At 51.4% G+C, this 25,400-nt stretch overlaps 1 protein-coding gene across 3 annotated transcripts in view; it reads right to left on the bottom strand.

Moving 5' to 3' along the window:
• Positions 1–913: 913 nt before the first annotated feature.
• The window catches only part of gemin5 (gem (nuclear organelle) associated protein 5), a 58,308-nt gene continuing 33,821 nt past the window's right edge, over positions 914–25,400 (bottom strand). For all 3 annotated transcript variants that reach the window (XM_078206356.1, XM_078206355.1, XM_078206357.1), the window contains 10 exons: positions 19,850–19,945; positions 19,269–19,406; positions 18,826–18,973; positions 17,971–18,090; positions 15,844–16,054; positions 13,480–13,743; positions 11,847–12,009; positions 10,313–10,871; positions 8,659–8,746; positions 914–3,286 (listed from right to left, as the gene is read on the bottom strand). In XM_078206356.1, the coding sequence (XP_078062482.1) occupies positions 3,113–3,286; positions 8,659–8,746; positions 10,313–10,871; positions 11,847–12,009; positions 13,480–13,743; positions 15,844–16,054; positions 17,971–18,090; positions 18,826–18,973; positions 19,269–19,406; positions 19,850–19,945 (1,961 nt within the window). In that variant the 3' untranslated portion in view covers positions 914–3,112. The remainder of the gene's footprint in view (positions 3,287–8,658; positions 8,747–10,312; positions 10,872–11,846; positions 12,010–13,479; positions 13,744–15,843; positions 16,055–17,970; positions 18,091–18,825; positions 18,974–19,268; positions 19,407–19,849; positions 19,946–25,400) is intronic.

Genomic DNA, 25,400 nt, shown 5'->3' with positions numbered 1-25,400 from the left:
ACCGGGATCTTGGGTTCATGCCGCACTATCAGTAACCCCCACAGCTTGCCTCCTGGGCTTGCAGAATCTCACTGGCTGTCCTGTCTGGAGACAATACACATCTCTTTAACCTGTGCTTAATGCTCCCTCCACTCACATTGTCTGTATCTTTAAGACCTGGTTGGCTGTAGAGATTCGCATTCTAATCAGTATTCTGTAACTTGATTTTGTGTCTCTGTATGCCCCGTTTTGAGAGCAGATTTCCACTCCATCTGACGAAGGAGCAGCGCTCCAAAAGCTAATGGCATTTGCTATCAAATAAACCTGTTGGACTTTAACCTGGTGTTGTTAAAACTCTTACTGTGTTTACCCCAGTCCAGCGCCGGCATCTCCACATCATGACTCCCATCAAACACTCCCAGGCCAGGTACAGCACGGGGTTAGATACAGAGTAAAGCTCCCTCTACACTGTCCCCATCAAACACTCCCAGGACGGTACAGCACGGGGTTAGATACAGAGTAAAGCTCTCTCTACACTGTCCCCATCAAACACTCCCAGGACGGTACAGCACGGGGTTAGATACAGAGTAAAGCTCTCTCTACACTGTCCCCCATCAAACACTCCCAGGACAGGTACAGCACGGGGTTAGATACAGAGTAAAGCTCCCTCTACACTGTCCCCCAAACACTCCCAGGACAGGTACAGCACGGGGTTAGATACAGAGTAAAGCTCCGTCTACACTGTCCCCATCAAACACTCCCAGGACGGTACAGCACGGGGTTAGATAAATGCTCGATGTAACATGGTGCTGTAACTGTTCCCGGTGTGGTCCTGCTCTCTTTACTGAGCAGAGACTAACTCTGTGCCAATCCCATTCGCTGCAGCAGGGTTATAAATAAGGACAATGAGAGAACGAGTCCAGTGAACAAGGAGCAGAGTTGAGATCACCGTTGGTGCCATAACTTTTATTAATGTTTGTTAGTATAAAAAGATGATATTCACAACCCAATTACAAATTAGAAAAAGACTATTCTATTCACTGTCGGTCAAACAGCAAAGTAACTTCATCAATGGAGCTTCGGAAAGACGGCAAAGGCACCCCCACGGTATCCATGCTGAAACGGAAACACCTTTTAATCCCCTGCTACAAGTATTCAGTCTCTCCAGCAGCATCTCTCTTTAGATTAGTTCACACAATCTCACTCCCCTGGGACATCAGACCCAGGTGCCTGGATCTGGCCAGGAAGCTTCCTGAACTAGTCCGCATCGCAACACCCTGTGTCAAAGTGTCAAGCCTGGGCCGCATTGATCTAACCTCTCGCTCCTTTACTATCCAAGTGCACTAAAATGTGAAGGCTGGCCAGGTTTGAACGGGAGGGGCAGCGGCGAAGTCGTTTTCCTTGGGATGCATCTAACTGTAGCTGTGTACACAATGCGGAGGGGAGGGGAGGGGAGGGGGGTTGTGGAGATGTGACCCACACCGATTGAGTTTTCTGCATTTAGCACAGAGGATAAAGGTGTGAGTCGGATCTTCTATATTGGGCAGGGGAGGGGAGTGAGAGAGGATGAAGAAAGCAGGGCTGCATTAGGGACAGGCTGCTGGGGAGAGAGTCCAGCCGGAAAGGGAACAGGCAGGTTCATGATTCAAACAGGACTGAGATATTCCTCTGCGTCACTCAGTAACACTGACGCACAGTATACACAACAACATCTACCTCTGTCTGCCTGGAACCACCCACAAGAATTCACTCCCAAATTAACACAGCAATAGGAAGGAGAGAGAGACAGAGGCAGAGAGAGAGAGAGACAGAGGCAGAGAGAGACAGAGGCAGAGAGAGACAGAGGCAGAGAGAGACAGAGGCAGAGAGAGACAGAGGCAGAGAGAGACAGAGGCAGAGAGAGACAGAGGCAGAGAGAGACAGAGGCAGAGAGAGACAGAGGCAGAGAGAGACAGAGGCAGAGAGAGACAGAGGCAGAGAGAGACAGAGGCAGAGAGAGACAGAGGCAGAGAGAGACAGAGAGAGACAGAGGCAGAGAGAGAGAGAGACAGAGGCAGAGAGAGAGAGAGAGACAGAGGCAGAGAGAGAGAGAGACAGAGGCAGAGAGAGAGAGAGAGACAGAGGCAGAGAGAGAGACAGAGGCAGAGAGAGAGACAGAGGCAGAGGCAGAGAGAGAGAGAGAGAGAGAGACAGAGGCAGAGAGAGAGAGAGACACAGAGGCAGAGAGAGAGAGAGACAGAGGCAGAGAGAGAGAGACAGAGGCAGAGAGAGAGAGAGACAGAGGCAGAGAGAGAGAGACAGAGGCAGAGAGAGAGAGAGGCAGAGAGAGACAGAGGCAGAAAGAGACAGAGGCAGAAAGAGACAGAGGCAGAGAGAGAGACAGAGGCAGAGAGAGAGAGAGACAGAGGCAGAGAGAGAGACAGAGGCAGAGAGAGAGACAGAGGCAGAGAGAGAGACAGAGAGAGACAGAGGCAGAGAGAGAGACAGAGGCAGAGAGAGAGAGAGAGAGACAAGAGGCAGAGAGAGAGAGAGACAAGAGGCAGAGAGAGAGAGACAAGAGGCAGAGAGAGAGAGAGACAAGAGGCAGAGAGAGAGAGAGACAAGAGGCAGAGAGGGGGGGGGGGAAGTGAGACAGCAATATCGAAGCAGAGTGAGAGATGCAGAGGGACGGAGGGATAGTGAGGAGAGTCAGGCAGAGACGCTCAGTGGTGTTCACTTACTCGGAACGAGAAAAAGTGGTGAAATGTTGCAATCCACATTGAGATGTTCCTGAAATACAGAAATTTGTAAAGGGAGAGAGAGAAATAAACCATAAAAATAAACTCCTGAAGATAGAGAGCGAGTGCTGTGAGGAATAATCTCGGGATTGCAGTGTGTGTTATTACAGTAACTGACTGGGATATACTCTCCCCAAGATGTGTGTGTGTGTGTCTACCCTCTCACCAGACTGAATGGCTGAGCGCAGCCAGCAGTATAACTCACAGCCCACTCACATAACCCAAAGATTAAGGCCCCTCAAACTGACTGGTGAAGATTAAAAATGAGGAGAAACACCAAGGAGCTGATCCCTCCGGGATCCGGGATCCCACGTCACGGCTCCCGATAGCAGCATTCCCAACAAGTGTCCGTGCTCTCAGGCTGCTTCCCGGAGGAATCTCTGCACTGCCCTTTGTGTCCTGGCCGTCCCGTAGGTCTGAGCCAGTGTCAGGGCCCGGTCTCGGAGCTCACACGGGAGGATGGAGGGAGCGAGCGAGGAGATGGACAGGAGAACGAGGCTGCTTTCCACAACATCGGGAAAGGGATGAAGCTGGAAGAGAGAAAAGCAGTCAGTAACTGGGAGAGGGAAAGGAGCAGAGTACAGGGAGCAAGCGGGGGGAGGGAGAGAGAGTGGGGGGAAGAGAGGAGAGCGGGGGGGGGGGGTGGAGAGAGGAGCCAAGACATTTACTAAACATCCACAAATTACAACCCAGTTAATTCAGTGTCAGCTGATGGCATCTATCCTAGACTGCTCAGGGAGACGAGAGATGAAATTGCTGGGCCTCTGACGGAAATCTTTGTCGCTTCTTTGGACACAGGTGAGGTCCCTGAGGATTGGAGGATAGCGAATGTGGTCCCGTTGTTTAAGAAGGGTAGCAGGGATAACCCGGGAAATTATAGGCCAGTGAGCTTGACGTCCGTGGTAGGGAAGTTGTTGGAGAGGATTCTTAGAGACAGGATGTATGTGCATTTAGAACGGAACAATCTCATTAGTGACAGACAGCATGGTTTTGTAAGAGGGAGGTCGTGCCTTACAAATTTGGTGGAGTTTTTTGAGGAAGTGACAAAAACGGTTGACGAAGGAAGGGCCGTGGATGTCGTCTATATGGATTTCAGTAAGGCATTTGACAAAGTCCCACATGGCAGGTTGGTTAAGAAGGTTAAGGCTCATGGGATACAAGGACAAGTGGCTAGATAGGTGGAGAACTGGCTTGGCCATGGGAGACAGAGGGTAGTGGTCGAAGGGTCTTTTTCCGGCTGGAGGTCTGTGACCAGTGGTGTTCCGCAGGGCTCTGTACTGGGACTTCTGCTACTTGTGATAGTTATAAATGATTTGGAAGAAGGTGTAGCTGGTATTATCAGCAGGTTTGCGGATGACACAAAGATGGCTGGACTTGCGGATAGCGATGAGCATTGTCGGACAATACAGCAGGATATAGATAGGCTGGAAAATTGGACGGAGAGGTGGCAGATGGAATTTAATCCAGATAAATGCGAAGTGATGCATTTTGGAAGAAATAATGTAGGGAGGAGTTATACAATAAATGGCAGAGCCATCAAGAGTATAGAAACACAGAGGGACCAAGTCCACAAATCCTTGAAGGTGGCAACACAGGTGGAGAAGGTGGTGAAGAAGGCATATGGTATGCTTGTCTTCATAGGACAGGGTATAGAGTATAAAAGCTGGAGTCTGATGATGCAGCTGTATAACGCTGGTTAGGCCACATTTGGAGTACTGCGTCCAGTTCTGGTCGCCGCACTACCAGAAGGACGTGGAGGCGTCAGAGAGAGTGCAGAGAAGGTTTACCAAAATGTTGCCTGGTATGGAGGGTCTTGGCTATGAGGAGAGATTGGGTAAACTGGGGTTGTTCTCCCTGGAAAGACAGAGAATGAGGGGAGGTCTAATAGAGGTGTACAAGATTATGAAGGGGATAGATAGGGTGAACGGTGGGAAGCTTTTTCCCAGATCAGAAGTGACGATCACGAGGGGTCACGGGCTCAAGGTGAGAGGGGCGAAGTATAACTCAGATATTAGAGGGATGTTTTTTACACAGAGGGTGGTGGGGGCCTGGAATGCACTGCCAAGTAGGGTGGTGGAGGCAGGCACGCTGACATCGTTTAAGACTTACCTGGATAGTCACATGAGCAGCCTGGGAATGGAGGGATACAAACGATTGGTCTAGTTGGACCAAGGAGCGGCACTGGCTTGGAGGGCCGAAGGGCCTGTTTCCTGTGTTGTACTGTTCTTTGTTCTTTAGCTGTGGCTCAGAGGGCAACACTGTCACATCCGAGTCCGAATATTGTGGGTTTAAATCCTAATCCAGATGCAAACTCCTGGCGCAGTAACGAAAGAATGCCGCACTGTCAGAGGTTCAGTACTGAGGGAGTGCCGCACTGTCAGAGGGTCAGTACTGAGGGAGTGCCGCACTGTCAGAGGGTCAGTACTGAGGGAGTGCCGCACTGTCAGAGGGTCAGTACTGAGGGAGTGCCGCACTGTCAGAGGGTCAGTACTGACGGAATGCCGCACTGTCAGAGGGTCAGTACTGAGGGGGTGCCGCACTGTCGAGGGTCAGTACTGAGGGAGTGCCGCACTGTCAGAGGGTCAGCACTGAGGGAGTGCCGCACTGTCAGAGGGTCAGTACTGAGGGAGTGCAGCACTGTCAGAGGGTCAGTACTGAGGGAGTGCAGCACTGTCAGAGGGTCAGTACTGAGGGAGTGCCGCACTGTCAGAGGGTCAGTACTGAGGGAGTGCCGCACTGTCAGAGGGTCAGTGCTGAGGGAGTGCTGCACTGTCAGAGGGTCAGTGCTGAGGGAGTGCTGCACTGTCAGAGGGTCAGTACTGAGGGAGTGCCACACTGTCAGAGGGTCAGTACTGAGGGAGTGCTGCACTGTCAGAGGGTCAGTGCTGAGGGAGTGCTGCACTGTCAGAGGGTCAGTACTGAGGGAGTGCCGCACTGTCAGAGGGTCAGTACTGAGGGAGTGCCGCACTGTCAGAGGGTCAGTACTGAGGGAGTGCCGCACTGTCAGAGGGTCAGTACTGAGGGAGTGCAGCACTGTCAGAGGGTCAGTACTGAGGGAGTGCAGCACTGTCAGAGGGTCAGTACTGAGGGAGTGCCGCACTGTCAGAGGGTCAGTACTGAGGGAGTGCCGCACTGTCAGAGGGTCAGTACTGAGGGAGTGCTGCACTGTCAGAGGGTCAGTGCTGAGGGAGTGCTGCACTGTCAGAGGGTCAGTACTGAGGGAGTGCCGCACTGTCAGAGGGTCAGTACTGAGGGAGTGCCGCACTGTCAGAGGGTCAGTGCTGAGGGAGTGCCGCACTGTCAGAGGGTCAGTACTGAGGGAGTGCCGCACTGTCAGAGGGTCAGTACTGAGGGAGTGCCGCACTGTCGAGGGTCAGTACTGAGGGAATGCTGCACTGTCAGAGGGTCAGTACTGAGGGAATGCTGCACTGTCAGAGGGGTAGTACTGAGGGAGTGCTGCACTGTCAGAGGGTCAGTACTGAGGGAGTGCTGTGCGGGGGGGGGGGGGGGGGGGGGGGGTCAGCACTGAGGGGGAGTGCTGTGCAGTCGGGGGGCGGGGGTCAGCACTGAGGGAGTGCTGTGCAGTCGGGGGGGTCAGCACTGAGCGAGTGCTGTGCGGGGGGGGGGGGTCAGCACTGAGGGAGTTCTGTGCTGTCAGAGGTTCAGTTCTCAAGGAGTGCGGCGCTGTCGGAGGGTCAGTATGTCAATACTGCAGAGCACCTTTTGGTCGTTGGGTCAGTATTTAGGGAGTGCCGCACTGTCAGAGGGTCAGTACTGAGGGAGTGCTGCACTGTCAGAGGGTCAGTACTGAGGGAGTGCAGCACTGTCAGAGGGTCAGTACTGAGGGAGTGCAGCACTGTCAGAGGGTCAGTACTGAGGGAGTGCCGCACTGTCAGAGGGTCAGTACTGAGGGAGTGCCGCACTGTCAGAGGGTCAGTACTGAGGGAGTGCTGCACTGTCAGAGGGTCAGTGCTGAGGGAGTGCTGCACTGTCAGAGGGTCAGTGCTGAGGGAGTGCCGCACTGTCAGAGGGTCAGTACTGAGGGAGTGCCGCACTGTCAGAGGGTCAGTGCTGAGGTAGTGCCGCACTGTCAGAGGGTCAGTACTGAGGGAGTGCCGCACTGTCAGAGGGTCAGTACTGAGGGAGTGCCGCACTGTCGAGGGTCAGTACTGAGGGAATGCTGCACTGTCAGAGGGTCAGTACTGAGGGAATGCTGCACTGTCAGAGGGGTAGTACTGAGGGAGTGCTGCACTGTCAGAGGGTCAGTACTGAGGGAGTGCTGTGCGGGGGGGGTCAGCACTGAGGGGGAGTGCTGTGCAGTCGGGGGGGGGGGGGGGTCAGCACTGAGGGAGTGCTGTGCAGTCGGGGGGGTCAGCACTGAGCGAGTGCTGTGCGGGGGGGGGTCAGCACTGAGGGAGTTCTGTGCTGTCAGAGGTTCAGTTCTCAAGGAGTGCGGCGCTGTCGGAGGGTCAGTATGTCAATACTGCAGAGCACCTTTTGGTCGTTGGGTCAGTATTTAGGGAGTGCCGCACTGTCAGAGGGTCAGTACTGAGGGAGTGCTGCACTGTCAGAGGGTCAGTGCTGAGGGAGTGCTGCACTGTCAGAGGGTCAGTACTGAGTGAGTGCTGCACTATCAGAGGGTCAGTACTGAGGGAGTGCTGCACTGTCAGAGGGTCAGTACTGAGGGAATGCTGCACTGTCAGAGGGTCAGTACTGAGGGAGTGCTGCACTGTCAGAGGGTCAGTACTGAGTGAGTGCTGCACTGTCAGAGGGTCAGTACTGAGGGAGTGCCGCACTGTCAGAGGGTCAGTGCTGAGGGAGTGCTGCACTGTCAGAGGGTCAGTGCTGAGGGAGTGCTGCACTGTCAGAGAGTCAGTGCTGAGGGAGTGCCGCACTGTCAGACGGTCAGTATGGAGGGAGTGCTGCACTGTCAGAGGGTCAGTACTGAGGGAGTGCTGCACTGTCAGAGGGTCAGTACTGAGGGAGTGCCACACTGTCAGAGGGGCAGTACGGAGGGAGTGCCACACTGTCAGAGGGGCAGTACGGAGGGAGTGCCGCACTGTCAGAGGTTCAGTACTGAGGGAGTGCTGCACTGTCAGAGGGTCAGTACTGAGGGAGTGCCGCACTGTCAGAGGTTCAGTACTGAGGGAGTGCCGCACTGTCAGAGGTGCTGTCTTTTGGATGAGATGCTGTATTTTTAGGTGAATGTAGATCCCTACTTACAGGAGCAGGGGGTTCTCCCCAGTGCCTCAGCCAATATTTATCCCTCAATTAACATCACAAAAACAGATTATTTGGCTATTATTACACTATTGTTTGTAGGAGTTTGCTACGTGCCAACTGGCTTTATTTATTCATTGAAAGGGTGTGGGTGACACTGGTAAGGCTGGCATTTACCCTCCATCAATAACCACCCTCGAGAAGGTGGTGTTATCTCCTCAGAGCTGCAGTCCGTGTGTTGAAAGTTCATCCACAGTGCTCCCTATTTCCTGAATGTAACCGAGTGACTCGTTCGGCCTGTTCAGAGTCCCCCACATTGCTGCGGCTCTGCAGTCCCGTGTAGGCCAGACCGGGTAAGGACGGCAGATTTCCTTCCCCAGGGGACCTCCCTCACGACAGTTCAGTAACTTACTTGTTGACCAATTACTGAGGCATTCCAGATTTGCTCTAATGAACGGAATTGAAATTCCCCTCACTACCCAGCTGGGATTTGAACTCGTATCTCCAGAACACTGGTCTAGGCCTCTGGATCACTCATCCAGTCACATAACCACCCGTAGCTGCTCTGTCTTCACCATGACAACACTGACTACCCTCCGGGGGGGCGAGAGCAGGGGGGCGAGGGCAGGGGGGCGACGCTACAGCTGCTGGAGATGGGGACAGTGCAGTGAAATGTTTGTACCTTCACACCCTCAGTCAGCTCTGACTGTTGCTGGGTAACGTCACGTAACTGTTCCATCAGAGTCGTCATGGAGTCGGGCCCTTCTTTACTGTGGAGGCAAGAGGAAGGAAAGACACTTATTTTTGGAATTATCCTTTGGTCCCCCCCACCCGGTCCCCCCCCACCCCGTTATTCTCCTGGTGCCAGCTTGGGTTGCGTGTTGTACAACAGCGGCGCAGTCTCTCTGGCTTTGACATCCTCCCTTCATCATGGTCACTTTGGGAAGAGTGACTGACTCCTGTCCATGGCTGTTGGGTAGGTTATCACAGCTGTGGCCCAATGTCCCAAACTGGCACTCTCGGCCCAGGCCCAACGCATCCCCTGGGCCCGACGCAGACCCAGGAGGCCAAAGGCCATCCTCAGCCCCTTGACCCCAGACCACAATGCAAGCCTGAGAGAAAGCATCCTTCTTTTTCAAACCTTAAAAGTTTCTGCCACTCCCAGGAGATCAGTGAGCTGCGGGAATGTGTGGAAACGTTGGCTAGTGGAGCAAGGCAGTGTTGAAGTTGCCAAGGAGTTATGGGAAACCTGGCAAGCTTCCTCTCATCAGGTACACCAAGGTCACTCTCACAACCTGTTTACCGCAGCCAGACATCTCCAGGAACCAGCTAACTCGCCAACCAACCGGGAACTGAACCCTCGGTGTCTCTCTGCTCTCTGTCACCCGGTTACCATGCGCTATCCCGGGACAATAAGGAACAAGAGCCGGTCACATGCCCCCTCGGAGCTGCTCCGCTAATCATGGCCGACCTTCTCCCCGGATCCCTCACGGCCAAAATTCCACCAAACGTAATCATTGGCTGAACATTCCCTGGGATTAAGAATTCCAAAAATTCATAATCTTCTAAAATTTCTCATCTCGGTGGGAAATGGCCCATCCCTCATCCCGAGTCAGTGATCCTCGTGTCCCAGACTCTCCAATCAGTGGGATACAGCCAGCCCCCATCGACCCGGTCAAGCAGCTCGAGAATTCCGGCTGTTTCTGCGCACTGACTGCTCATTCTTCCAAACTCCAGAGAATTCCGGTTCAGTCTACACAATCTCTCACCCTGGACAATCCTCTTGCCTCAGGAACCAGGCTGGTAATTAGACACGGTTGTGTCACAATGCAGCGGAAGCAGAGTTATTCAGTATTTTTAAGGCAGAGCTAGATAGACTCTTAATTAACGAGGGGGTGAAAGGTTATTGGGGGTCGGCAGGAATGAGAGTTGTAGTTACAATCAGACCAGCCGTGATGTTATTGAATGGTGGAGCAGGCTCGAGTTATAAGGAGAGGCTGGATAGACTGGGACTTTTTTCTCTGGAGCATAGAAGGCTGAGGGGTGATCTTATAGAGGTCTATAAAATAATGAGGGGCACAGATCAGCTAGATAGTCAATATCTTTTCCCAAAGGTAGGGGAGTCTAAAACTAGAGGACACAGGTTTAAAGTGAGAGGGGAGAGATACAAAAGTGTCCAGAGGGGTAATTTTTTCACAGAGGGTGGTGAGTGTCTGCCAGAGGTAGTAGTAGAGGCGGGTATAATTTTGTCTTTTAAAAAGCTTTTAGACAGTTACATGGGTACGATGGGTATAGAGGGATATGGGCCCATCTGGCCTGTAATGTGGATGTCATACCTTAGAGGAAGCTCAGAGCTGCGATGGTTTGGGGTGGAGCTCTCTGCTGGCTCAGCTTGCGGCCCGGTGTTCTGGTCTGGTTCTGCCTCGCTTTCCGGCGTGCCCTCTGCCTCAGACGATCGCATCTGATGCTGACTGACCAACTCCGCCACAGCCCGCTGGACATCAGCCAAGCGTCTCTGCAAGGCTTGGTGCCTGGCATGGTCAGGCGAGAGACAGCAAGCGCACCTGGCCAGGAGCTCGCCAGCTGCGGTCAGGGACTCCCGCGTTGTGTCGGGCAGGCCGGAGGCTTCAGTCGATAGGCCTGGGCTTGCCCGCCCTCCCCCTGCCTGGGAATCCTCCTCCTCTTCTCTGCCTACTCGCTGCACTTCAGCCTGCTCCTCTGCGCCATTCTGCTGCCTGCCCGCCGGTGACATTCCAGAATGATCTTTGGCCAGTTTCCACCACAGCTCGTACACCTGTCCGTAACACAGGAATGCGCGCAGGCTTTGGAGAGCTGCTAGGCCGAGGGGGTCAGTGTCAGCCAGCTTGTCCCCCAGGTCAGAGTCGAAATCTGCTCCTAGCAAAGAGAGAGCAGCAGTGAGACAACAGCATGAACTCAAAGTATTTACAGCAAAAAAAGGTAATTTAACCAAAACTGTGCCAGGCTGATGTCTCCACTCCATGTGGCCTTCCTCCAACCCCTTCTTCAGCTGACTCTACCATCATATTCTTCTAAATATTGAGATTGCCCTGAATTCCATCTCTGCTTGAAGTACTCCCTGTGGTAGCGAGTTCCACATTCTCACAACTCACTTGGAAAGTTTCTCCTGAATTTCCAAATTTATTACTAGAGTCAGAGCATGGAAACAGGCCCTTCGGCCCAACTTGTCCATGCCACCCAGTTTTTACCATTAAGCTAGTCCCAATTGCCCGTGTTTGGCCCATATCCCTCTATACCCATCTTACCCATGTAACTGTCTAAATGCTTTTTAAAAGAAAGAATTGTCCCCGCCTCTCCTACTACCTCTGTCAGCTCATTCCAGACCCTCACCACCCTCTGAAAAAATTGTCCCACAGGTCCCTTTTATATCTCTCCCCTCTCACCTTTAAGTGTTTGATGGGGACAGCATAGAGGGAGCTTTACTCTGTATCTAACCCCGTGCTGTACCTGTCCTGGGAGTGTTTGAGGGGGACAGTGTAGAGGGTGCATTACTCTGTATCTAACCCCATGCTGTACCTGTCCTGGGAGTGTTTGATGGGGACAGTGTAGAGGGAGCTTTATTCTGTATCTAGCCCCGTGCCGTACCTGTGCTGGAAGTGTCTGGTGGGGGACAGTGCAGAGGAAGCTTTACTCTGTATCTAACCCCATGCTGTACCTGTCCTGGGAGTGTTTGATGGGGACAGTGTAGAGGGAGCTTTATTCTGTATCTAACTCCGTGCTGTAGCTGTCCTGAGAGTGTTTGATGGGGACAGTGTAGAGGGAGCTTTACTCTGTATCTAACCCCGTGCTGGGAGTGTTTGATGGGGACAGTGTAGAGGGAGCTTTACTTACCTTCAGGTAGAACGATCTTGCTGATTTCCTGCATCAAAGTGAAGTCTTCTGCGTTGACACAGCGAAGGACAGCTTTGAGCCGGATAGTGACCCCTTGCGCCCAGTCTGATTGCAGCATCCAGGTTATGGCAAGACTCAGTTCCTGAGCCAAGTGGAGCATCAGCTGAGAGAGAGGAAGATTCCTGTTACTTCCACCGCAATATTAACATCTATCCCTGGATATCTGGATGGAATATTCCTCCGCCTTCTACTCATGGACTACCGAAACTCACCACGATCTTTAAATCAACATCATCTCTTTCCACAGCTTCAGAAGCTCTCTCCATCTCTCCTCCACACTAGAACATTCAAGTTTCACTCTTAAGACTTAAGACTATAACTGCACTGGAAGTATTTCAGAGAAGGTTCTGGGATGAAAGGGGTTTGTTTTGGAGGAAAGGTTTAGCAGATTGGGCCTCTAATCATTGGCTTTTAAAAGAATAAGAGATGACCTTATTGAAAAGTTGAAGGGTCAGTCACGAGGGGACACAAGTTTAAAGCGAGGGTGGGAGGTTTAGGGAGGATCTTTTACCCAGAGGGTGGTGAGGGTCTGGAATGCGCTGCCTGGGAGGGTGGGGGAGGCGGGATGCCTCACATCCTTTCAAAAATATCTGGATGAGCACTTGGCACCATCATAACATTCAGGGCTATGGGCCAAGTGTTGGAGGATGGGATCAGGTGGGAGTTTCCGGTGTTGGTGCAGATTCGATGGGCTGAAGGGCCTCTTCTGCGCTGTAGTATTCTGTGAAAAGATTCTGAAGGGGATTTGAGAGGGTAAATACTGCGAGGATGTTTCTCCTCTGGGGGAATCCAGAACCCCACACATTGGCAGTCTCCCATTCAAGGTTGGAGATGATGTGATTAATCTTTGGCATTCCCTCCCCCAGGGCGCAGTGGGGACTGGGTCATCGAGAGCACTCCATGCTGAGCTGGACAGATTTTTGATTGACAAGAGAGTTAAGGGGGACAGGCAAGAAAGTTGAATTGAGGCTACAATCAGATAGATCAGCCACGATCGTATTGAGTGACAGAACAGGCTTGAGGGGCCGAGTGGCCTACTCCTGCTTTCTTTTAAATGTTATGTTCCATTCTCTCAGATTGGCTCCTCCAAAACGAGGCATTGTTCCACCCGTACTAAACTGCAGCGTGACCCCTCGTACAGCAAACGCAGGGGCCCCACCTGCTCTCTCCAGGCACCAGCCTGACACAGGGCTGAGGAGCTTATCCTTCAGCCAACAACAGTGACAGAGATTCACCATCCCAACTTGGAAATGTAACGATCTTTCCTGCACTGTCACTGGGTCAAAATCCTGGAACTCCCTCCCTAACAGCTGGGCAGGGAGAGGGGGTTGGGGAGAGATAAAACCCAATCACACTCCTGTCAGCGCTCAGTCTCCCACTCACATCTGTTGGGTATTGAGATGTGGACCTCGGGCAGCCCTATCCACGATGCCTCCAGCAGTCAATCAGCCCAGGGAGACTCTCGGGTTCAAAACAGGAGTCAGCTGCTTCAGGAAACGAAGAGGGTAAACGGTTCGGGTGAGGGATGGAGGGAGAATATGCCAGATGGAGGGAGCAAGAGAAAAGTAGTTACCAGTCGAGGGGGAGTGTTGGGAGAGGCTTCTGGACGCTCCGTCGTCCTCAGCTGCTGATGAGCCATCTGCAGCCGCTCCGTGGCATCCCGCGTGATGCCAAACTCGCTTTCCCAGACCGAGGTCACCGAGGTAACGAGCGGCTCGCCTTCAGGCAAGGTCCAGTTGTTGTAGCACGGGGTGTTCATGCTTCTCCACAGAATCAGACCCCTATCAGCAAGATGCCGGTACAGTAACTCATACGTACACAGCACCAACCGCTGTCCCTAAGAGCACAGAGTGAAAACACAATTACAGCTGGAACGCACCTTGGGAGCCAGATGTTAGACATTGTCGGCATGCTGAAGGCGTGACTCAGTGAAAAATCAATAGACAAACACAGCTGGTGATTAGAGTTACACACACACACCCGCCCCCACACACCTACCCACCCACACACACCATCCTGTAGCAGCTTTTCCCTCATCCAAATCCTGAAGCTGTCTCCTGGGCAGCACCGTTGGAGCACCTTCAGCACAAAGGCACCCTGAGGTGCTGTCATCAACGCAATGACTGTGGCGCAGTTGGTAGCATGCGCCTCCGAGTCAGAAGGTTGTGAGTTCGAGTCCAGCCCTCGGACTTAAGCACAGCGTTCCGGTCTGACACTCCCACTGCAGTACGGACAGAGTGCTGCACTGCCGGAGGTGCTGTTTCTCAGAGGAGATGTTAAACCCAAGCTCCATCTGCCCTCTCGAGTTGGACACAAAGAAAAGTTCCTATTTGGAAGGAGGTCAGAGCAACCGTGCCCTGTATCCGGAACAATCCTCATTCCTCAATCAACATCACAAACATTCCCCGAGTCATCGTCACACCACTGCTTGTGGGATCCTGCTGTGCACTCATCAGCTGCCGTGTTTCCCAATTTCCAGAAGAGGCCACACTTCCCAAGTATTTCAGCAGCTGTGATGCACTTTGGGATAGCTAATGGTTATAAAAGGGCTTTGCTTATCTTGCAAGGAAAAGTTGGGTCTGTATCCAGTTTAGCAGAATGAGAGGTAATCGTAGAATCCCTACAGGAGGCCATTCGTCCCATTGAGTCTGTACCCAAGCCCTATCCCCGTAACCCCATGCATTTACCCTGCTAGTCCCCCTGACACTAAGTGGCAATTTAGCATGGCCAATCCACCTAACCCACACATCTTTGGACTGTGGGAGGAAACCGGAGCACCCGGAGGAAACCCACGCAGACACGGGGAGAATGTGCAAACTCCACACAGACAGTGACCGAAGCCGGGAATCGAACCCAGGATCCCTGGTGCTGAGAGGCAGCAGTGATAACTGTGCCACCCCATGTTTCTCGCTGAAACATGTCAGGTCCTGAGGGGATTTGACAGGGTAGCTGCTGAAAGCATCTTTCCCCTCATGGAAGGCACTAGAACCAGGAAAGCACTTCAAAAAGAAGACGCCTCTCATTTAAGATGGAGATGAGGGGGAATTTCTTTCAGAGGGCGGTGAGTCTGTGGCGCTCTCTTCCCCAGAGACTGCTGGAAGCAGAATCTATGAATATTTCTAAGGCCGAGTTAGACAAATTAAAGAGGGAGCCAATCAGGGGACACAAGAAAGTGGAGTTGAGGCCACTATCAGATCAGCTACAATCGTTTCAATGGGGCAAGCAGGCTCGAGGGGCTGAATGGCCAACGCCTGCTCCAACATCATATGATAAAGTGCAAATTCTCATTTTTCTCCTCCTAGAGTCCCGACAGTGCAGAAGGAGGCCATTCGGCCCATCAAGTCTATACCAATCACAATTCCAACCAGGCCCTATTCCTGTAACCCCACACATTTACCCCGCTAATCCCCCTGACATTAGGGTCAATTTACCTAACCCGCACACCTTTGGACTGTGGGAGGAAACCAGAGCACCCGGAGAAAACCCACGCAGACACGGGGAGAACATGCAGACTCCACACAGTAAGAAATCTCTCAACACCAGGTTAAAGTTCAACAGGTTTATTTGGAATCACGAGCTTTCAGAGTGCTGCTCCTTTCTCATTCACCTGATGAAGGAGCAGCGCTCCGAAAGCTTGTGATTCCAAATAAACCTGTTGGACTTTAACCTGGTGTTGTGAGACTTCTTACTGTGACCACCCCAGTCCAACGCCGGCATCTCCACATCATGACTCCACACAGACAGTGATCCAAACCGGGAATTGAACCCGGGTCCCTGGTGTTGTGAGGCAGCAGTGCTAACCACTGTGCCACCCAAAGAGACTGAAGACCCAGCTGTTTACACGCTTCAATGGTCACACCCCTCAGTTCTAATTCCCTGGGGATTCAGGACCCAATCGGGAAAGAGGCTGAAAATTAATACTCTCCCTCGTACTCACCAACAAACTCTCCTGTGAGCGCAGGACATCTTGGGCCCCCAGCCAGTTGTGCAGAGCCAACAGATCCAAGGCACATCTGGAGGAGAATAAGGAAGACAGCTCCTTCTCACTGACTATGGAGGCAACCTCTGCCGCAGTCCGCAGCGAAGCCACGTCACCTTTCTTTGCCAAGATCTTGGCCGCATCATACGGCGAATTGGCTGTTAGATAGCTGCAAAATGAGTAGGGATTGGACAATCACTGTTACTCAAACCATGAGATCTCAGATCCAACCCCCCTCCCCACAGTGTACCCCCTCATTAATCCCCAGCACATTTCGGAATCAATTCCTGCAGGGGTGATGTATGAGGAGATGATTCCGGGGATGGCGGGATTGATGTATGAGGAGAGATTGACTAGGTTAGGATTGTTTTCGCTGGAGTTCAGACAAATGAGGGGGGATCTCATTGAGACTTATAAAATTGTAACAGGACTAGACAGGGTAGATGCAGAGAGGATGTTCCTGATGGTGGGGGAGTCCAGAACCAGGGGTCACAGTCTGAGGATTCAGGGTAGACCATTTAGGACGGAGATGAGGAGACATTTCTTCACCCAAAGAGTGGTGAGCCTGTGGAATTCATTACCACAGGAAGTAGCTGATGCCAAAACATTGAATGTATTCAAGAGGCGGCTGGATATAGCACTTGGGGTGAATGGGATCAAAGGTTGTGGGGAGAAAGCAGGATGAGGCTATTGAGTTGGATGATCAGCCATGATCGTGATGAATGGCGGAACAGGCTCGAAGGGCCTCCTCCTGCTCCTATCTTCTATGTTTTCACGTATCAGCCAGGGTTTCCCCTCGTTGGTCACCAGTAACCCCCTCCCACCCCCCCCACCTATTTACACTGAGGTTCCCAATGGAAATAGGCCACTGGGTCAAACCACTCCCAGGACCGTGTCAACCCACCAACCCCACCACTCCTGCCAACCCTGCCACTCCCGCCAACCCCACCACTCCTGCCAACCCTGCCACTCCCGCCAACCCCGCCACTCCCACCACTCTGCTGTCTTCCCTTTTCTACAGTAAAAAGCTGCAGTCAGTTCAAGCTTTCCCGATGGGTAAAATCTCTCAGCTCCTTCTGGTGAATCTATTTCCACCTCCCCGCACGCCCGATGGTGTTTCCACTTCCAGCTGAGACGAGAACAAGGGACATTCAGCCTTCCCTCGTGTCATTTCTGCCCTTTCACAGCAACGTCTGACTGGGGGGTAAATCACCTTCTCTAAATGATGCTCTGTACTCATCCCGAGATCACCTCGCAGCACTGGGTCTGAGCATCAAACCTGGCACCTCGCTGGTCAGTCTGAAACCGAGCGGGACATTTACCCCGGCCGTCAACCACAGAGCTCGACTTTCCAATGCAAAAGAAAGGGAGACCAGGACGACAGGTTATTCCTTCACTCAGAAGCCAGATGTGACCAGGGATGCCGACACATGGGCGGCACAGTGGCTAGCCTACTGCCTCATAGCGCCAGGGACCAGGGTTCAATTCCCGGCCTCGGGTCACTGTCTGTTTGCACATTCTCCCCGTGTCTGCATGGGTTTCTTCCTGGTGCTCCGGTTTCCTCCCACCGTCTAAAGATGTGCGGGTTAGGTGGATTGGCCTTGGGAAATGTGTGGGGTTATGGGGATAGGGCGAGGGTAGGGGCGTGGCTCAGCACTCTGTCAGAGAGTCGGTGCTGACCCGATGGGCCAAACGGCCTCTTCTGCACTGTAGGGATTCTATGAACCCTCCCAAAATGAAAGACAGATCTTAAATAAATATTCGGTGTGCTTTCATTTCCTTTTTTGCGTTTTGGTGATAAAAATACTAGAAATTGAATTTAAAAAGGCCGTTTGACAGACGGTCAAGTATCATCCAATCAGCTGCAGAGTTTGCTGGCCTCCCAATTGGCTGGGGGAGGGGGAGGAGACGGGCTCCATGACGACGAGTGGGTCAGTTGACCAATGGCGGGGGGAGGGCAATTGGCGGCAGCTGGTCACGTGATGACTCCTCCATGGATAATTCCACCCAGAGTTGGGAACTGGCGGGTGCGAGGCAATCTGGGGAATGTTCCGGACAGTTTCTTTGCCGCGGCTGAAGTCTTACCATTTAGCAGCGAGGGTGTAATGGCCGTCTCGCTCCATGACGCCGGCACAGTTGGTATAAAGCTCCTTCAGCAGTGGGTCGTCGGGTTGTAGACGGGCTTTGGCAATGGCGATGGCCTCCCTATTGAAACAGGGACAGCGTCATACACAACAACAACAACTTGCATTCATGTAGCATCTTTAACGTCGGAAAATATCCCCAAGACATTTCACAGTAGCACGGCCAGGCAAACTATGACATAGAGTCACAGAAGGAGATACCGGGACTGAGATGGATTTTAAGGAGCATCTTAAAGGATGAGAAGGAAAGGGAGGGAGAGAGGGAGGGGATTTAGGGAGGGAATTCCAGAGCTGCGGACTTTTTAACAGCTGAAAACACAGCCTTGTGGTGGAGAGATGGAACTCGGGGATGCTCAAGGAGTGAGTTGGACGGTTACAGATATCTCGGAGGGGTGTAGGAGATTACAGGGATAGGGGAGGAGGGGAAAATGCCACACAGGAATTTGAAAATACTGATAAAGATTGTAGATGGAGACATCATCAGGATCAATGAGGATCAGTGAGCACAGGATTGATGGGTGAATGGGGTCCGACACAAGATGCTCTGTTGGAGAGCCGGTGCAGACACGATGGGCCGAATGGCCTTCTGCATTGTTGGGGTTCTACAGCACTGGGAATTGCCAGTTTGGAATTGGTACTCAAGTCAAAAGGGACTGGCACTTGAACCCATAGTTTGCAGGAGCAAGAGCTACGTCCCACACACCAACATCGAACCCTCGTCCCAATACAGACCCCCCTCACCACACCCCGCCCACCCCCCTCAGTACCCCACCCCCCGTCGCCCCACCCCTCCTACCGAAACAGCTGGTGAGATTGGAGCAGTTTCACAGCTTCATAGACCTTGTGAATGGACAGGAGGTAAGTGGCAGCCTTAACGTACTGTTCCTGGAAACACAGCTGTTTGGAAAAAGCCTCAATCGTCTTCATCCAAACGGCATAGCCAGCTGGAAGGAAGGAAGAGATTTGTTTAGGATGGAGATTTCCCAGTGAGCTTCACGATAGATATATATTTCCAAGTCAGGATGGTGGGTGACTCAGAGGGGAACCTCCAGGTGGCGGCATACCCAGGTATCTGCTGCCTTTGTCCATCTAGATGAGAGAGTTGACGGGTTTGGAAGGTGCTGTTGAAGGATCCTGGATGAGTTGTGCATCTTGGAGAGGGTTCACACCGTCTTTCGGTGGTGGAGGGGGTGAATGTTGAAGCCATGGGGCTCGGAGTACCGGTAAAAGAAAACTTACCCATAGGTGCCATAGCAACTAAAGTGTCGTTCAGCTCCCCCCTCTCGGTGGCCATCTCCAAGGCTCCTCGAACATCTCCTTTCCACAACATCAGCTGGTAACAAATCTCAGGGTGGCCGGCCTCTAGATGATTCCGACCTGTTCAGTATCAAGCAAACACGTACAGAACTCAAACTGCAGCAAGAAATAAAGGTCATTTTTATAAAATCTAAACGTCAGTGCGTTGATGCGGACAGCTCAGTCTAGACGGAGCTAGTGCTCCGGCATGGACAGCTCAGTCTAGACGGAGCTAGTGCTCCGGCATGGACAGCTCAGTCTAGACGGAGCGAGTGCTCCGGCATGGACAGCTCAGTCTAGACGGAGCGAGTGCTCCGGCATGGACAGCTCAGTCTAGACGGAGCGAGTGCTCCGGCATGGACAGCTCAGTCTAGATGAAGTGAGTGCTCTGACGCAGACAGCACAGTCTAGGCGGAGCGAGGGCTCTGACGCAGCCAGTTCAGTCTAGACGGAGCGAGGGCTCTGGCGCAGACAGCGCAGTGTAGACGGAACGTGTGTTCGGACGCAGACAGCTTGGGCCTTACCTTCCTCTTCAAACATCCTGTACAAAGCGGGTCTGTCCACAAAGAGACCCAGCTGGATTTCGTCCTGTGCCCCCGGACGGCTCTGTCTCGCTGTGTCTACAGTAACATGGACAGAAAACACAGTTAGAGAGACAACCTTCCAGACAGAACAGGCAATCGCACGTGCTGAGGGGTAAGCCAGCATTGTGGTTACGTTACAGGACCGGTTCAGAGGCAAGAACTAATGATTCAGAAACACAAGTTTAAATCCCAGCATGGCATTTGGAGAATTCCGTCAATGAAATAAATCTGGAATAAAATCCCATCTGGTTCACTAACGTCCTTTAGGGAAGGAAATCTGCTGTCCTTATCCAGTCTGGCCTACATGTGACTCCAGAGCCACAAAGAACAGTACAGCACAGGAAACAGGCCCTTCGGCCCCCCAAGCCTGTGCCGCTCCTTGGTCCAACTAGACCAATTGTTTGTATCCCTCCATTCCCAGGCTGCTCATGTGACTATCCAGGTAAGTCTTAAACGATGTCAGCGTGCCTGCCTCCACCACCCTACTTGGCAGCGCATTCCAGGCCCCCACCCCCCTCTGTGTAAAAAACATCCCTCTAATATCTGAGTTATACTTCGCCCCTCTCACCTTGAGCCCATGACCCCTCGTGAACGTCACGACCCCTCGTGAACCGCAACAATGCGGTTGACACTCAACTGCCCTCTGGAATGGCCGAGCGAGATACTCGGTCATATTTATGGAGATGGCAGCTCACCACCACCTTCTCAAGGACAGTTAAGGACGGGTGATGATGGCTGGCTTTGCCAGTGACACTCGCATCCTGGGAATGAATTGTAATATTCAGTGTGCTGTCCCCATGCACAGGTTTTAACCAGGAACATGCAATGAAACCAACACACGAGTTAAACATTCACATATGGGAGGGGGTGTTGGGGGGGTGGGGGGTGAATACTGTGGAAATTTGCTCTCTGGTTATTTGGACACAAGCAACACCGCAGCTCCCGTTCCTATTAGACTTGTTTTTATTCTTTGATGGGTTGTGGGATTGCCCATCCCTAATTGCCCTTCAACTGAGGGTCTCGCTCGGCCATTTCAGAGGGGCATTTAAGAGTCAACCACATTGCTGTGGCTCTGGAGTCGCATGTAGGCCAGACTGGGTAAGGACAACAGATTTCCTTCCCTAAGTGAACCAGATGGGTTTTTATGACAATGAGTGGCACAGTGATTAGCGCTGCTGCCGCACAGCGCCAGGACCCGGGTTCAATTCCAGCCTCGGGTCACTGTCTGTTTGGAGTCTGCACGTTTTCCCCGTGTCTGCACGGGTTTCCTCCGGGTGCTCCAGTTTTCTCCCACAGTCCAAAGATGTGCAGGTTAGGTGGGGTTAGCCATGCTAAATTGCCCCTTAGTGTCTCAAGATGTGTAGGTTAGGTGGGATTAGCCATGGTAAATGAATGGGGTTAAAGGATAAGGCGGGGGTGGGCCTGGGTAAGATATTCTATCAGCAAGTCAGTGCAGGCTCAATGGGCCGAATGGCCTCCTTCTGCACTGTAGGGATTCAATGATAGTCAATGATAAATGACAGTTTCATGGTCACTATTACTGACTAGCTTTATAATTCCAGATTTTTAATGAACTGAATTTAAATTTCGCCAGCTGCCATCGTGGGATTTAAGAACATAAGAAATAGGAGCAGGAGTAGGCCATCTAGCCCCTCGAGCCTGCCCCGCCATTCAATAAGATCATGGCTGATCTGACGTGGATCAGTACCACTTACCCGCCTGATCCCCATAACCCTTAATTCCCTTACCGATCAGGAATCCATCCATCCGCGCTTTAAACATATTCAGCGAGGTAGCCTCCACCACCTCAGTGGGCAGAGAATTCCAGAGATTCACCACCCTCTGGGAGAAGAAGTTCCTCCTCAACTCTGTCTTAAACCGATCCCCCTTTATTTTGAGGCTGTGTCCTCTAGTTTTAACTTCCTTACTAAGTGGAAAGAATCTCTCCGCCTCCACCCTATCCAGCCCCCGCATTATCTTATAAGTCTCCATAAGATCCCCCCTCATCCTTCTAAACTCCAACGAGTACAAACCCAATCTCCTCAGCCTCTCCTCATAATCCAAACCCCTCATCTCCGGTATCAACCTGGTGAACCTTCTCTGCACTCCCTCCAATGCCAATACATCCTTCCTCATATAAGGGGACCAATACTGCACACAGTATTCCAGCTGCGGCCTCACCAATGCCCTGTACAGGTGCATCAAGACATCCCTGCTTTTATATTCTATCCCCTTCGCAATATAGGCCAACATCCCATTTGCCTTCTTGATCACCTGTTGTACCTGCAGACTGGGCTTTTGCGTCTCATGCACAAGGACCCCCAGGTCCCTTTGCACGGTAGCATGTTTTAATTTGTTTCCATTGAGATAATAATCCCATTTGTTATTATTTCCTCCAAAGTGTATAACCTCGCATTTCTCAACGTTATACTCCATTTGCCATATCCTCGCCCACTCACAGCCTGTCCAAATCTCTCTGCAGATCTTCTCCGTCCTCCACGCGATTCACTTTTCCACTTATCTTTGTGTCGTCTGCAAACTTCGTTACCCTACACTCCGTCCCCTCCTCCAGATTTGAACCCGTGTTCCCAGTGCATTACCCTGGGTCTCTGGATTACTAGTGACGTTACCACTACACCAGCACCTCCCCCAATTCCGGCTAGTTGTCGAAAGGCAGCATAAAACAATTCCTGTTGCCATTTAGATGTCCAAACACAGACAGGGAGGAGGGGTAATCAGATATTGGACAATGTCACAGGGAGGGTAGGAGGGCCCTTGAAAGGAGATTTCCCCAGGATGGTTCGAGGGATGAGGGAAGTTAGTTCCAAGATTAGGTGGGAGAAGTTGAGGTTCTTCTCTTTGGAGCAAAGGAGATCAAGGGGGAGATTCAAGAGACATGTTCAAGATTATGACAGCTTTAGGAGTGAGAGACCCCATTCAGTGATGGCACGGGAGCTAGGAGGGTAAGTGTGACGATACTGTACCTTTAAGAAATGTATTTGTGCCATGTTTCTTGTGCAGGATTTGTTTGAGCAGGCAGTTCTAATTACCCGATGCCATTTTGTCTGTAACTGGCAGCCCCTGATGATACTGCAGAAGCATAATTAATCCTAATCGCTAGAATGTTTGTTTTAATCTGGGCTAATGTTGGTCTGATATTTTAGCGTTTTCCCCCCGGGTTTTTTCAGAGTAGGGCTTGATTAAGTTGATTGACAGGAAAAATCATGCGACTCGGCTTCGAGAGAGAAATCAAGTCAACTGCTGCTTGGGATCTTTCAAGAGAGGTAGCTTTCTCTGTGTCTCTTTCTCTCTCTGGATTTTGGAAGCTGGGATCTACAGGAAATATGTCTCTTTCTCTGAGTTTCTGCTGTTTGGGGGTGGATCTTTCTCTGGAGGCTGCTGTATGGGAGTCAGAGAACAGGTGTATCTGTCCAGAAGTGTTAAAAGGCTGGAAATCTAGTATCCATGTGAGCCTATATATTGTTTGAACTAACTCAGTCTGAAGAGGGATTTATGTAGTGAGGTTATTGCTTAAATTGGAACAATAGAGGAATTAGAAGGGCAACAAGGGGTCACGAAATGTCCTTGGCAGACAGGATTAAGGGGAATCCCAAGGCATTTTATTCATACGTTAGGAACAAAAGGGTTGTCAGGGAAAAAATCGGACGTCTCAGGGACAAAAGTGGGGAATTATGCTTAGAGCCCAAAGAAGTAGGGGAGATCCTAAATGAATACTTTGCGTCGGTATTCACAAAGGAGAGGGATGTGTTGACTGGGAGTGTCGCGGAGGGGAGTGTTGACCTGTTAGAGAAAATCTCCATTACAAGGGAGGAAGTGTTAGGTTTTTTAGGGAATATAAAGACTGACAAATCCCCAGGGCCTGATGGAATCTATCCAAGGCTGCTTAGGGAGACGAGAGATGAAATCACTGGGCCTCTGACGCAAATCTTTGTCTCGTCACTGGACACAGGTGAGGTCCCAGAGGATTGGAGGATAGCTAATGTGGTCCCGTTATTTAAGAAGGGTAGGAAGGATAACCCGGGTAATTATAGGCCGGTGAGCTTGACGTCCGTGGTAGGGATGTTGTTGGAGAGGATTCTTAGAGCTCTGTATTGGGACCTCTGCTGTTTGTGATTTATATAAACGATCTGGAAGAAGGTGTAACTGGGGTGATCAGTAAGTTTGCGGACGACACGAAAATGGCTGGACTTGCAGATAGTGAGGGACATTGTCAGAGGCTACAGAAGGATATAGATAGGCTGGAAATTTGGGCAAAGAAATGGCAGATGGAGTTCAATCCAGATAAATGCGAAGTGATGCATTTTGGTAGAACTAACGTAGGGGGGAGCTATACGATAAATGGCAGAACCATAAAGGGTGTAGATACGCAGAGGGACCTGGGTGTGCAAGTCCACAGATCCTTGAAGGTGACGTCACAGGTGGAGAAGGTAGTGAATAAGGCATATGGCATGCTTGCCTTTATAGGACGGGGCATAGAGTATAAAAGTTGGGGTCTGATATTGCAGTTGTATAGAACGTTGGTTCGGTCGCATTTGGAATACTGCGCCCAGTTCTGGTCGCCACACTACCAGAAGGACGTGGAGGCTTTAGAGAGACTGCAGAGGAGGTTTACCAGGATGTTGCCTGGTATGGAAGGGCTTAGTTATGAGGAGAGATTGGGTAAACTGGGGTTGTTCTCACTGGAAAGACGGAAGATGAGGGGTGACGTAATACAGGTGTATAAAATTATGAAAGGCATAGATAGGGTGAACGGTGGGAAGCTTTTTCCCAGATCAGAGGTGACGTTCACGAGGGGTCATAGGTTCAAGGTGAGAGAGAGAGAGAGAGAGGGGGGGGGGGGGGGGGGAGTTTTAACCCAGATATCAGAAGGACGTATTTTACACAGAGGGTGGTGGGGGCCTGGAATGTGCTGCCAGGCAAGGTGGTGGAGGCGGACACACTGGGAACGTTTAAGACTTATCTAGATAGCCACATGAACGGAGTGGGAATGGAGGGATACAAAAGAATGGTCTAGTTTGGACCAAGGAGCGGCGCGGGCTTGGAGGGCCGAAAGGCCTGTTCCTTTGCTGTATTGTTCTTTGTTTTTTTAATAGATAGTTAAGAATTACACCTTGTCATGTTTAAATATTATAATTGGTAAAAGTTATGCTGATTCTTTCTGTTATATTCTAACTGTGTTGTTAAATAAAGTTTGTTTTGATAAAAGCTTCCCAATAGGTCACTGGAGTCATCGCTGGAGTGAAACATCTTATGCTCACCCTAATGCCAAAATCAAATAAAGTTGGGGTCTAGGCTAACTCCATAATATACCCTGGAGTTTCCGATCTGGTCGCCAACATAAACCATACAGGGGGAATAAATGAAGGACCATTTTTTTTATTGATACAAGGAGAGACTGTGTCCCTGAATATATTTACTCAGCAGTGAAGTGCTTGGGGATGTCTCGAGGCAGTGAGAGGTGCCATATAAA

The sequence above is a fragment of the Mustelus asterias genome, unplaced genomic scaffold, assembly GCF_964213995.1.
Source record: "Mustelus asterias unplaced genomic scaffold, sMusAst1.hap1.1 HAP1_SCAFFOLD_1452, whole genome shotgun sequence".
NCBI classification, from domain to species: domain Eukaryota; kingdom Metazoa; phylum Chordata; class Chondrichthyes; order Carcharhiniformes; family Triakidae; genus Mustelus; species Mustelus asterias.
Note: the sequence above shows the minus strand (reverse complement) of the source record. Positions and strands in the feature narration are given on the sequence as shown.